Source organism: Suricata suricatta, chromosome 3 (assembly GCF_006229205.1).
Source record: "Suricata suricatta isolate VVHF042 chromosome 3, meerkat_22Aug2017_6uvM2_HiC, whole genome shotgun sequence".
Taxonomy (NCBI): domain Eukaryota; kingdom Metazoa; phylum Chordata; class Mammalia; order Carnivora; family Herpestidae; genus Suricata; species Suricata suricatta.
In genome coordinates this window covers 32,069,945-32,084,612 of record NC_043702.1, presented here as the reverse complement: position 1 = coordinate 32,084,612, position 14,668 = coordinate 32,069,945, and the positions used below count along the sequence as shown (strand labels likewise).

Below are 14,668 nucleotides of genomic sequence, written 5' to 3'. Positions count from 1 at the left end.
ACAATTTCAGAAAATTCTAAAACGGGATACTAAACCTATTTTAGAGAAAATTATAATAATTCTAATGTTCCAGAAGAAGCAAATGATTTGATCTTAAAAGATAAAGTTCTCAGGTCTATTGCTAATAGAAGTAAAGATCAATAAGGAATGTAAAAACATCATAAAAAGAAAAGTACTCCATGACGATCAACTTCTTCCTCAATAACAAAACACCATAGAGGCTGAAAGAGGAGGAGGAAGATACCAGCTGCTTCAAGTTCCTGAGGCAACCCTCCAATTCTAGGGCCTAGAATGGTGCCTGAAATATTCAATAACTACTTGTTTAAATGAATGAATCTGACCAGTCATTCCTTCAAATATTTACTAAGTATCCAGTCAGTGTGCTGGGCACTTGAAGAAATGAGGATGAATAAAAATGCCTGATTCTTGACCCTCAAAATCATTCTAACAGAGAAAAACACTTAAGTTAATAATTTTAAAACTATATATAAAAACTATAGTCAAGGGGCACCTGGGTGGCTCAATCAGTTAAACATCCAACTCTTGATTTTGGCTCAGGTCATGATCTCATGCATGGTTCATGGGATCAAGCCCCGCATCAGGTTCTGTCTGCGCTCAGAAAGAACGCAGCGCCTGCTTGGGATTCTCTGCCTCCCTCTCTGTCTTTCCCTGCCTTGTGCTCACTCTCTCAAAATAAATAAAACTTTTTTTGAAAAAGCTATAATAGAAACATCCTCAGCTTTGCTGGCAGTATCACAGTCAATGAGGTTTATCTGGGGTGCAATTATTGCTAATGTAATAGACATTCTAACTGCCAAGGGGGCTAAAAGATATGAAGACCTATTTGCTTTATAGTTTTCAATTTGAACAACTCATCTAACCTTCATGAGTACTATAACCATAACAATCATATTCAGTTTTCAAAATACTATTAAATATTGTTTAGGTGACATTTATTTGCAATATTTTATTATAACTTTTATGTTTACAACATCCACTAGCAGCAGCTCATGTATCTATCAGAGAGAAAATAGAATGTATCTATCAATTTTTTGCTGGGGCATGGAATGCTTACTGTAAGTATCACTACATGCTTAAGTCACAGTTACAGTTTGACAATCTTAATATATAAGTAGTATACATAACTATGAATTTTAATATATATCCAATTCACCATATTCTTTATCTCAAGCTAACAGTAAGATGTAAACATTAACAACAGAAAAATATAAAGAATATTGCAGGGAATAATGCAATCCTGACAGAAGAAATACAACTAATGTGGCAGATTAAAGATAACTATAAATTCTTTGTTGCTCTTCCCATTGAGAAATGAAGTCTAAATGCCTTTCCCTTGTTGACTACAGTTAATACTGTACTGCATATTTTAAAATTGCTAAGAGATTAGATCTTAAATTCTTATCACAAGAAAAAAATTGTAACTGCATGGTGATGGATGTTAACTAGACTTATTATAATGATATCATTATATATACATCAAATATCAAATCATTATGTTGTATACCTGAAGCTAACATACTACATGTCAATTAGATCCCCCCAAATAAATAAATAAATGTCTTTCCCTTGAATTTGGGCTGGCCTTAGTGATCTGCCTAACCAACAGAATACAGAAGTGACTTCCAAGGCTAGGTCCTAGGAAACTTGAGGTTTCCAGCCAGGGTTCTCTGGGAACATTCACATTCTTGTGAGCCCTGAGGTGCCATAGATCAACATTCTAGGGGAGCAAAACACATGGTGAAACCACTAAGTGAGGCCTTGTGACTTTATGAAGAGCCCATCCATTCTAGCCCCCAAACATGTAATCCCAGCTGAGGCCCCACACACCAAGGAGCAATGGCAAGTCCAGTCCACAGACCCCGACCCAAATTGCAGGTATATGAGAAACATAGAAAACTGATATTTTAAGCCACTAAGTTTTGAGGTAGTTTGTAAAGTACCAATAAATAACCAGAACTATATAATCCTTCCAAATCCTTGACTTAAAAGAAAATCATTCAATTTCTCTCTGAAGTGGGGGTGGGGAGAGTGAATGTGCTTACAACAGTATTCAGTTAACATTTGAGTCAATCATCCAATTATTAAAAATAGACATGAATTAAAGAACTGAAGTCCATGCTACCTTTGATGATTTGGGCATGGGGGAGAAGGGGGGGGTGGACCACTATAAACTTGAATAAAGAAGAAAAAAGGGAAAATATTTGTACAAATTACCCATACTAATTTCGATAGTCAGCTTCTGGTTCTATGGAAACAGATTTGCTTGAAATCAGGCAAAGGAGAACACCCAATGAGATCTACTATTTATTGGTTAAAGGCTTCTTTATCCTTTTTGAGGGATCATGTATCTCAGCTATAAGGCTTTTCTCCCTAAAAATATACACGTTCTGGGGCACACAGGTGGCTCAGTCCGTTAACCATCCAACTCTTGAGTTCAGCTCAGGTCATGATCTCACGTTTGTGAGTTCAAGCCCTATGTAGACTCTGTGCTAACAGCGTGGAGCCTGCTTGGGATTCTCTCTCTGCCCCTCCCCCACTTGTGCTCACACACACTCTCTCAAAATAAATAAAAAAAAAACACACATGGTGCTCGCTTCAGCAGCACATATACTAAAATTGTGTATACAGAAGATTAGCATGGCCCCTGTGCAAGGAAGACATGCAAATTCGTGAAGCGTTCCATATTTTTAAAAAAATACAAATGTACAAATACAAAACACTCCATACAATTTCAATGATTTTCAGCCTTTAGGGTCTATGGACTTTGGGTTTAGAACCTGTTTTGGAGGATTATTCAGTAATGGTTCACAAATCCACTAGATAATGCGGGCAATTGTTAGAATTATAGGAAAGTTATTTTACTCAACTTTACAAAATAATTTTTCCTCATCACCAGAGAACCCAGAAATTCAAGTCTTCCGCGATTTTAATGTTTACCTATATTTTAACCTAAAATTGTTACTCAACTGCAATATCTTAGCACCAGATAACAAATTTCTGAGATGTGCCTCAAAAAATGCATCCTTCTTAAAGAACTTGGTTTAAATTAAGATTGTCTTCTGGGGACAGTGGTTCAGTCTCATGCTGCTGATATTGTACAGTAATAACTTGAGATTCTTATTCTTGCTCATAAGCCTCTTAAAGGTAAGAGTTCAGCTTCATACCTCTTTAAATCCTTAGCACCCAACACTGAAATTGTACTAGGTCTTGATTATTAATAATGATGCTGGTCAAACAGAATGGAGCAACAGTTCTCAAATCTCTTACACTCTTAAAAAAGCATTTGGAACTCCATAAAGCTTTTGTTAGGTTAGTTATATTTATTCAAGTTTATAGTTAAGACATTGAAACTGAGAAATGTTTTAATTATTTAATTCATTCAAAATAAACAATAAACCCACTATATATTAACAAATAACACATTTTTGTTGAAAATAAAATGAGAATAACAACAATTCTGTCTAGTGAGAACAACACGATATTGCGTTTTTGCCAATCTCTTTAACGTCTGGCTTAATACCAGCTAGACTTTCACATCTGCTTCTATATTTCAATCTGTTGTGTTATCACAGGTCACGTGTTTTCAAAATGCCACTGAAAACACAGGAAAGGAGGAGAGTGAAAAAGATAAATAATGTCCTAGTATTATGAATAGTCTTGACCTCAAAGACCCTCTAAAAAAGAAACTAAAGAACCTCTGGCCACCTGTTAGTATACTAAGTCCTTTATTTCTTCTTTTATGTCTCTCTCAATGACTGGAATTCAAATTGGAGCAGTAAGTTCTACAATTTAGTTTATAATTCTTTCTGTACATTGCTCTTTCATCAGACTATAGTAAATTTCAACATGCTTCCTAGCATCAAAATAAAAGGCTGATGAAATTAAGTATTTACACCTGTTCTTTCCTCCCTGGTAACCAAGTAAACAACTATCCAGGGAGATACTTAAAATGCCAATTAAAATTCCCATACCAACTTGGGAATTAATCTAGACTGTTAAGAAGAGCCATCTAAAATTAATCTAGATTATGATTAAGCTTTAAAAATACCAACATACATTTGCACAACAGTACAAATCCACAAAAGCTTCCCTTTAACTGGGTTAAAAGCCAGGGGAATAAGTGTGTTAAATTTAAAAGTTCAAGTACATTATGGAATTGAATGAAAACTAAGTTTTCTAGATAACTATCATTAAACAAGGGAAAGATCCAAAAAGACTTTAAAAAGTCAAAGTCATCGGAGTCCAGACACAAACGTTATGAATTAAAAACTAGCCATAAAGAAAAACTTACCCAGCAAAACTGAACACTCCTGATCGAGTGCAAATCCCAAGTAAATTTTTGGTGTTAACACTGAAATGGGGCACTTTGCCATAATAGGCAGCTTTCCGTGAATGTTATGCAACTGCTCTACATACACGAAGTTTTCCTATCTTTCCTTCAAAATTATCAGCTTCAGGCTAATGCTCAGATGAAATGTTTTCTGTTGCCCTACCAGTTTTGTTCGACTTTGTTTCTTGGTTATTCTGAGTGCTCTCTTACAAGTGGAGAGTTGCTGAACCAATCCCGAGTAAGAAATGGGAAAGTACAAGAAAGGAGGCGACAGCTCTGCACCACCACACGGAAAAAGACTCAGCAGAGCAGCGGCGGCCCTGCCCAAGCTGCAACCCAAACAGAAAGCAGAGCTTTTTAAGGTTCCCAGCAACACCAGACGTCTCCCGCCCCCACGTCCCCACTCCTGGACAATCTTAACACCGAGAACCAAAAAGTGGAGTCCAGCCGCTTTTCAGGGCCACAGAGCCTCCCGGGCTGGGATTCTCTCCCGTTACATAACTGGGGCCTAGGGCCCTGCTTCTGCAGTCAGTCCTCAGGACAGGGAGACAGACGTGTTCCCAAGGGACCCTCTCAAGGAGGCTGAAGCTGGGCTCTGCACCTGGCCGACCCCGGAAAAAGAAGGGGGAACGACTCAAGGGAGGCCGCGATCACAGACGCTGGGGCACGGGGGTGATGAGCAGGCCGGGAAAGGCGCAGGGCGGCTCCCGGAGGCCCGCGGCAGGCCCCAGCGTCTCCGACACTAGTCCACTACCCTCCCTCTCCTGCCAAGTCCCCACCGGCAGCCCCCTCCCCCATTCTGCTCTCCCCTCCCCCGCGCCTTCATCCCCGGCCCCAGCCGAGAAGCAGGCGCACCAGCCGAGTAAGGCCTCGGCCACTGCCATCGGACCGCTCCCAGCCTGGTACCTGGTCAGACATGGTGACGGTGGCTTCACCCAGGGTCTCCGCAGAGCAGCGGCCTCGGGTAGGCAGAACCTCGCTCCGGGGTTTACAAATCCGTCTCTCTTCCCAACAGCACAACACCGCGGCTAGAGAGACTTCCGCTACGCGTCGCGTCACTTCCGCTACGCCCCGGGAGGAGGGATCGGGAAAAGTGGAAAGGCAAGGCGGGAAAACGGGTGGGGGAAGCTGCCCGGAGGCGGGAGGGCCAGACAGGTGCTTTATTTGTGGTAGCGCGAGTGAGTTAACGCCAGTCTCCCCAGCTCCGCTGAGGACTAGACGCTTCGCCTCCGTCCGAGCCTGTCCTCCAGGGGAAAAGTGCCTGGTCCCCAGTCTGTGTTTGCAGCCGTACTGACAGCCTGCACTCCCGCCCTCCGACACTGCACGTTTTTGAAAGCTGATTCAAGATTTTTCCATTGTCCCTTCCTGGCCACGGTCGTCAACTTCCCTAAATAAATACCAGTACTTTTTACTTTAGAGCTAACTTTTGGTTAATCAGCCACCTGGCCTGACCTTGATTTTTTAAAAAGGCAACAAAACAAAACGATCCCATTGGACACAATCTTGATGTAAGAGATTCTTGGGAAAGTTCTAAACTGGTAGGGAGGACGAGGTAATATCAACTCTTGAATTCGTTGCTTTGAGCTAAAAAATGATTCTTACATGATTTCTTCTTTAAAATACAGTGGTCCTGCTGGCATAGGGTAGAAGATAAGGATCTAGGTAAATGAAATAAAATTGAGATTCTGGAAGTAAATCAATAAACCCTCATACACTGATTAATTTTTGACAAGAATAGCAAGCCAATTTAATGGTAAAAGAAGTTTTTCAACAAATGTTACTGGGACAACTGGATATCCACATGGAAAAGAGTGAATTTGGATCACTACCTCACAACATACGAAAAATTAACTTTAAATGGATCAGAGGCCTAAATGTAAGAGCTAAAACTTAAAATTCTTAGGAGAATACAGTCATAAATCTTCTAGACTGTTGATTAGGCAATGGATTCTTAGATAACACCAAAAACAGAAGAAACCAAACAAAAATAAATAAAACTTCATCAAAAGTAAAAACTGTCTTTCATGTTGAAAAAATATGAAGAATAAAGAAAATATTTGCAAATAATATATCTGATAAGGATCTCATATTCAGAATACATAAAAAATGATTACAATTCAATCATAAGATAATACAATTTTTAAATGCTTATTTTTGGAAGAGGGTGTGAGCAGGGGAGGGACAAAGAGAGAAGGAGACAGAGAATCCCAAGCAGCCCCTCTGCTGTCAGGAAAGAGCCCAATGTGGAACTCAAACTCATGATCATGAGATCATGATCTGAGCCAAAATCAAGAGTCAGATGCTTAACCACCCAGCCCACCCAATAATACAGTAAAACAATTTTTAAATGGACAAAAGATCTGAATAGACATTCCTCCTAAAAAGATATATAAATGGACAAATGGACATGAAAAGATATTCAACATCATTAGCCATCAGAGAAATGCATATTAAAACCACAGTGAGGTACCATTTCATGCCCACTAGAATGTCTGTAGTCAGAAAGACAGATGATGATAAGTGTTGACAAAGATACGGAGAAATTGGAACGCATATACTATGTGGAAATATAAAGTGCTTTGAAAAGTATTCTAACAATTCCTCAAATTGTTAAGTTACCATGATATCACCCAGTAATTCTATTAGATATATATTCAAAAGAATTGATATGTCCATACAAAAACAGTTACACAAATATTAACAGCAGCATTATTCATAATAGCAAAAAGGTGGAAATAATCCAAATGCCAACAACTAATGGACAAACAAAAGCAGTATACACATAAAATGGAATACTACTGAGTCATGAAAATAAACTATTCATACAATGTGGATGACCCTTGAAAACATGTTAAGTGAAGGGAAATGGCCACAAAGAATGATTCTATTTTTCTTTTATTTCTTTATTTTGACAGAGAGAGAGAGAGAGAGTGAGCAGGGGAGGGGCAGAGAGAGGGGAGGACAGAGAATCCCAAGTGGGCTCTGTGCTACCAGTGCAGAGCCCTACACAAGGCTCGAACTCACAAACCATGAGATCATGACCTGAGCCGAAATCAAGAGTCAAAAGCTTAATGAACTGTGCCACTGAGGTGCCCCAAGAATGATTCTATTTATATGATGTGTCCAGAATAGACAAATCTATAGAGACAGAAAATAGATTACTTGCATACCTCAGAAATATTGAAGGTTTGGCTCCAGACCACTGCAATAAAGGAATATCACAATAAAGCTAGTCAAATGAATTTTTTAGTTTTCCAGGGCTATATATAAACGTTACATTTACACTACACTAGTAGTCTATTTAGTGTCCAACAGATTATGTCTAGAAAACAATGTATATACCTTAATTTTCAAATATTTTATTGCTAAAAAATGCTAAACATTTGTGCTTCCAGTAAGTCATCGTTTTTGCTGATGGAGGGTCTGGCCTCAATGTCGAGGCCAACTGACTGATCAGGTTGGTAGGTACTGAAGGATGGGATGATTGTGGCAATTTCTTAAAAGAAGATAACACTGAAATTTGCCACATTGACTCTTTCACAAGCAGTTTCTGTAGGCATGTGATGCTGTTTGACAGCACTTTACACACAGTAGAACCTCTTTCAGAATTAGAGTCAATCTTCTCAAACCCTGCCATTCCTTTATCAATTAAGTTTATGTAATGTTCTAAATCTTTTGTCATTTCAAAAATCTTCACACCATCTTCACCAGAAGTTATCTGCCTGTCAAGAAACCACTTTTTTCATTTATCCATAAGAAACAACTCTTTGTCCATTGAAGTTTTATCATAAGACTGCAGCAAATCAGTCAAATCTTCAAGCCCCATTTCCAATTCTAGTTTTCTTGCTGTTTCCAGCACATCTGAAGTCACTTTTTTCCACTGAAGCCTTGACCCTCTCAAAATCATCCATGAGAGTTGGAATTAATGTCTCCTAAACTCCCATTCATGTTGAAATGTTAACCTCTTCCCATGAATCATAAATGTTCTTAATGGCATCTGGTATGGTAAATTCTTTCCAAAAGACTTTCAATATACTTTGCCCACAGTCATCAGAGGAATTACATCATTGTTTACGGCAGCTACAGCCATATAAAATGTATTTCTTAAATAATAGACCTTGAAAGGCAAAAGGACTCCTTGATCTGTGGACTGCAGGATGGATGTTGTCTCAGTGGTCATAATAAACAACATTATTCTGGGGCTCCTGGGTAGCTCAGTCAGTTGAGTGTCTGACTTCAGCTCAGTTCATGATCTCATCACTTGTGGGTTAAAGCCCCACGTCCAGGTCTGTGCTGACAGCTCAGATACTGTAGCCTGCTTCTGATTCTGTGTCTCCCCCACTCTCTGCCCCTCCTATGCTCATGCTCTGTCTCTCTCTGTTTCTCAATAATAAATAAATGTTAAAAATTTTTAAAAAACATTATTCTCATTGTCCACCTTTATCAGAGCTCTTATGTGACCAGCTCAGTGTTAATAAGCAGTAATATTTGGAAAGGAATCTTTTTTTTCTGAGCAGTAGGTCTCAACAGTAAACATATATACTGTCCTCCAGGCTTTGTTGTTTCATTTATAAAGCACAGGCAGAATAGATAGAGCATAATTCTTATAGGACTCATGATTTTCAGAATAGTTAATGAGCATTGACTTCAACCTAAAGTCACCAACTGCATTAGCCCCTAATAAGAGAGTCAGCTTGTCCTTTGAGGCTGTGAAGCCAGACATTGACTTCTCCTCTCTCGCTACTGGAAGTCCTAGATGGCATCTTCTTCCCATTAAGGGTCATTTTATTTACATTGGAAATCTTTGGTTTAGTATAGTCAGCTTCATTAATTATCTTGGCTGGATCTTCTGGATCACTTGCTGCAGCTTCTCTATCAGCACTTGCTGTTTCATCTTGTACTTTTATGTTATAGAGATGGCTCCTTTCATTGAGCCTCAGGAACCAACCTCCGCTAACTTCTAACTTTTCTTCTGTAGCTTCCTCACCTATGTCTGACTTCATAGAATTAAAGAGAGTTAAGGCCTTGCTCAGGATTAGGCTTTGACTTAAGAGAATGTTATGCCTGGTTTGGTCTTCTATCCAGACCATTAAAACTTTCTCCATATCAGCAATAGGGCCATTTGGCATTCTTGTCATCTACATAATTCACTAGGTTAGCATTTTTTTAAGTTTATGTATTCATTTTGAGAGAGCAGGGGAGCATGCACACAAGTCGGGGAGGGGCAGAAAGATGGAGAGAGGAAATCTCAAGCAGGTTCTATGCTGTCAGCATGGAGTCCAACGTGGGGCTCAAACCCACAAATCATGAGATCATGATGCAAGCCAAAGTCAGATGCTCAGCTGACTGAGCCACCCAGGTGCCCCTACAGTAGCACTTTAAATTTCTTTCAAGAACTTTTCCTTCGCACTCACAACTTGACTGTTTAGGGGACACCTGACTGTTTCAGTTGGTAGAGAATGCAATTCTTTATCTCAGGTCATGAATTAACGCCCTGTTGGAAGTGGAGCACACTTTAAAATAAATAAATAAATAAAACAAATGTAAAAATACAAAAATAAAAACAACTCGGATGTTTGTCACAGGAGGCCTGCCTACCTAGGCTTTCAACACACCTTCCCCTCTAAGCTTAATCATTTCTAGTTTTGGGTTGAAAGTGAGAGACATGAGACTCTCCTTTTCACTTGAACTCATTATAGGTTTTATTAATGGGTCTAATCCCAATATTGTGTCGCAGAGAATAGGAAGGCCTGAGGATTGGGAGAGAGACAGGAATGGCCAGTCAGAAAACACATTTATTAAGTTTGCTATCTAATATGGGCACTATTTATGACACCCAAAAACAATTACAATAGTAATAGTGATCAAAGATCACTAATCACAGATCACCGTTACAAATATAATGATAATGAAAAAGTTTCAAATACTGCAAGAATTACCAAAATGTAACACAGAGACACAAAGTGAGCAAATGATGTTGAAAATGGTGCCAATGGACTTGTTTGATGAAAGGTTTCCACAAATCCACAATTTGCAAAAAAAAAAATGTAATATCTGCTAAGTGCAATAAAGTGAAGCTCAATACAGTGAACATGCCTGTGGTGGGCTACTGCTCCAGCCTTCTGCTAGGGCTGCGGGATTACAGGAGAAATGGGGACTGACTACTGAGGGGCACAGAGTTGCTCATGAGAGTGACAAAAATGGTTTAAAATTGATTGTGATGATGGTTGTACATCTCTGAGTACACTAAAAAACTAAAAATTGTATACTTCAAATAGGTGAACTGTACATATTAAATAGATCACAGTAAAACCATTATACAAAAAACAAAAACAAAACAGAAAATACAATGGTCTTGAGAAGAGTTGCTAGTAATAAGTAAAGCATCGTGCATTATTAAGGGAGCATATAGGATGCTAATGTCCAACCAGGATGGTCATGAAAAGCTTCCAAAAAAATAAAATTGAAATTGAAATACAAAATACAAAAGAAAAGAAGTACAAAGGATAAGTCGAAATAAGCTAGAGCAGCAATTCCTAAACATTTTGGTCCCAGGACTCCTGTAAACTTTCAAAAATTCATTTAAAAAAATACTCGAGGGTATTATGTTAAGTGAAATAAGTCAGGCAGAGAAGGACAGATACTATATGTTTTCACCCATATGTGGAACAGAAGAAACTTAACAGAGGACAATAGGGGTGGGGAAGAGGGAAAAAAAATCGTTAAGGAGGCAAACCATAAGAAACTCTTAAATACTGAGAACAGAGGGTTGATGGGGGGAGGGGTGGGGGAAAATGGGTGTTGGGCATGGAGAAGGGCACTTGTTGGGATGAACACTGAGTGTTATACGGAAACTAACTTGACAATAAACTATTAAAAAAGATAAAATTAAATAAAATTAAATAAATAAACTTTAAAATTATTAAAAATTATCCCAACAAGCTTTTGTTTATGTGTATTATATGTACCAAAATTTAACACATCAGATATTAACCTGAGAAAATCTATCTTTTTAAAAAATTTTTTAATGTTTATTTATTTTTGAGAAAGAAAGAGAGTCAGAGTGCACGCAGGAAAGGCAGAGAGAGAGGGAGACACAGAATCCAAATCAGGCTCCAGGTTCCAAGCTGTCAGCACAGAGCCCGATGTGGGGCTCCAACCCACAAACCATGAGATCATGATGTAAGCCGAAGTCAGATGCTCAACCAACTGAGCCACCCAGGTGCCTCAAACTGATAAATTTTTAAATATATATTAATAATCCATTAAAAAATAATAAACCTTTTGTGTGTTAGCATAACTTATTTATTTGAAAAATGACCATGTTTTCCAAATACAAAAGAAATGAATGAGAAGAGTGGCAGTGCTTTTCATTTTTGCAAATTTCTTTTTTAAAATATATATTTTTTTAAATTGTTTATTTTAGAGAGAGACTGCGAGTGGGAGAGAGGAAGAGTGAAGGCGGGGAGAGAGAGAGAGAGAGACAGAGAGAGAGGGAGAGAGAACCCAAACAGGCTCCATGCTGAGCATTCAGGGCTTGATCCCAACCACCCTGAGATCATGACCTGAGTTGAAATCAAGAATCAGATACCAAAAAAAAAAAAAGAAAAAAAAAAAGAGTCAGACACTAAACTGACTGAGCCACCTCAGGTGCCCTGATTTTTGCAAGTAACTTTAATGCCTGCCTTGATATAAGATAACAGGTTGAATGACATATTGGTTGTAGTTGGTTGAAATATGTAAAGAAAATCCAGCCTCATACAGATATGTAATGGGGGAGTGCATTTTAATAGCCTTTCAGTAATGGTGAATATTCTCTACCTTTTTTAAATGTTTATTTATTTATTTTAGGAGGGAGAGTGTGAAAGGAAGAGGGGAAGGGGCAGAGAGGGAGAATCTGAAGCAGGCTCTGAGTTGTCTGAGAAGAGCCTGAGCAGGGCTTGAACTCATGAATATTGTCTTTGATAGCACACCCAAACTCAGCAATTGAAATGTGGAATTTAAAATCATGTCAATGAACTTGTTGCTATTACATAAAAAAAATTCATTGGTCTATCTTACATGTTATATAGATATTTTACTCATGCATAATTTTGTAACATCATGGATTGGTCATTTAAAAAACATTGATTCACTGAATCATATAGATCTCCTAAATATCGACACATATCATTATGAAATATTTATAAGTCATATTCATTATTGTCACAGATTCATCAAAAAATATCTTCAATAATATTCATTACACTTTTAGACTCATCAGAAAAAAAACATATTCATCACTGTCAAATTCACTATGATGAATACTAGTTTTCCAAAATGCTAATTTTTTTAAGTTTATTTATTTATTTTGAGAGAGAGTGGACACGTGTGTGCCGAATGCAAGGACTAGGGTGTGGACTTGGAAGTTCATGGTCCAAATGCTCTAAGAAATGAAGAGACAGAGGAATAGAAGACTAGGATGTTGGTAGGTTATCACATAGGAATTGGATTCACTGTGAAAGGAAGAAGGAAAGGAAGGAAGGAAGGAAGGAAGGAAGGAAGGAAGGAAGGAAGGAAGGAAGGAAGGAAGGAAGGAAGGAAGGAAAAACTAAATTCACTCTAGAGGACTGCAGGGCCTGGAATGTAAGGAAGCCAGTGAACCAATGAATAAGTTTGGCAAATAGCAATAAAGAGGAAGAACAAGTTTTTGCTTGTTTGTTTTAAATGTTTATTTATTTTGAGAGACAGAGAGCTCCTGAGCTGGGGATGGACAGAGAGGGAGATGGAAAATCCCAAGCAGGCTGTCAGCACAGAGCCTGCATGATGCAAGGCTTGAACCTCACATAAAGTGTGAGATCATGACCTGAGCCACTCAGGCACCCCAGAAGAACAAGTTTTTAAATTAAATGTAAGAATGGTGTTCTCCAAGTAATATTGGAGAGACTAAGAAACACCAAGAACTTGGACCAATTTTCTATCGTTTCTCAAACAAGATTCTTGGAGAAATTAAAATTAAACATTACCTGCACATTTGCTATGTACTTATGCTTTGGTATCACCAGCTCTTTATCTCTCCTCTCCCTCCCCCCACAGATTTTCCCTGCACTAACATGGCACTATGGGTAAAGTAGAATTCCACAGTTGTGTTAATTGATGGACAAACCAGCCAAGAATAAATTCCTAAATTCAGGGATAAACAACCTCTTTGCTGTCTGAAGAAGTATTTATTTATTTATGTATTTATGTATTTATTTATTTATTTATTGAATGGTCTCAGGTGCCATTCAAAAGCAGAGTAACAAAAAGTGGAAACCTTTCCCATCTCTTGGCAGATCATCCAATAGGCTTTAAAAACATTTCAAATATCCCGATTTGGGAGGGAGGCAAACCATAAGAGATTCCTAAATACTGGGAACAAACTAAGAGTTGATAGAGGTCGGGGAGAGGGGAAAATGGGTGATGTGTAGAGAGGAGGGCAATTGTTGTAATGAACACTGGGTGTTACATGAAAACCAACCTGACAATAAACTATGATTAAAAAAATAATAATCTCCCTAATATCAGCTCTCAAGAAGGGGCCTTTTCAATTAAACTACAAGTGCAATTAACATATTGTCTTCTGGGGCACCTGGATAGCTCAATTGTCTAGGTTTCCAGCTCTTGATTTCGGCTCAGGTTATGATCTCATGGTTCTTGGGATCAAGCCCTGAATGGAACTCTCATGAATCCTGCTTGGGATTCTCTCTCTCCCTCTCTTTCTCTGTCCCTCCCCCACTCACATTTTCTCTCTCTCTTTCTCAAAAATAAAGTTTAAAAAAAAAACATATTGTTTTCTATGAATAGGACTATCCATATATTTATATTTAGAAATTAGTGTAGCTTGCAACTCCACTCTCACTGGGAGAAGAAATCATAAGATAGAGAAGTTTAAGAAGGAGAAGGCGAAGAAGAGGAGGGGCACCTGGGTAGCTTAATGGGTTAAGTGACTGACTCTTGATTTTAGCTCAGGTCGTGATCTCAAGGTTGGTGAGATGGAGCCCAGCATCAGGCTCCATGCTGTCAACAGTGTCGGCACAGAGCCAGATTGTGATTCTCTTTGTCCCTCTCTTTCTGCCCCTTCCCCTCTTTCACTCGAGCATGCACACTCTCAAAATAAATAAATAAACTTTAAAAAAGAAAAAGAAGAGGGGTGCCTTTTTTCTTTTTCTCCACCTTTTCTAGTAGGTCTCAACAGGTAAGTTAGTTCAAATCAAGCTAGTCTCCCTCTGCCAGAAATAGAACTTCCCAAAAGACTTAGGTTCTTGAAAGAGTTATACTGCTTCAAAGAAACCACAA

At 38.5% G+C, this 14,668-nt stretch overlaps 1 protein-coding gene and 1 non-coding gene across 2 annotated transcripts in view; one reads left to right on the top strand and one right to left on the bottom strand.

Moving 5' to 3' along the window:
• Window positions 1-5,426, bottom strand: part of SUMO1 (small ubiquitin like modifier 1) — a 29,362-nt gene extending 23,936 nt beyond the window's left edge. Inside the window, exon 1 of the mRNA XM_029934046.1 lies at window positions 5,258-5,426. Coding sequence (XP_029789906.1) covers window positions 5,258-5,269 — 12 coding nt within the window. The 5' untranslated portion in view covers window positions 5,270-5,426. The remainder of the gene's footprint in view (window positions 1-5,257) is intronic.
• Window positions 2,608-2,710, top strand: LOC115288767. Its single transcript, XR_003907171.1, has one exon. It is a non-coding gene; the product is annotated as a U6 spliceosomal RNA (small nuclear RNA).
• Window positions 5,427-14,668: the final 9,242 nt, after the last annotated feature.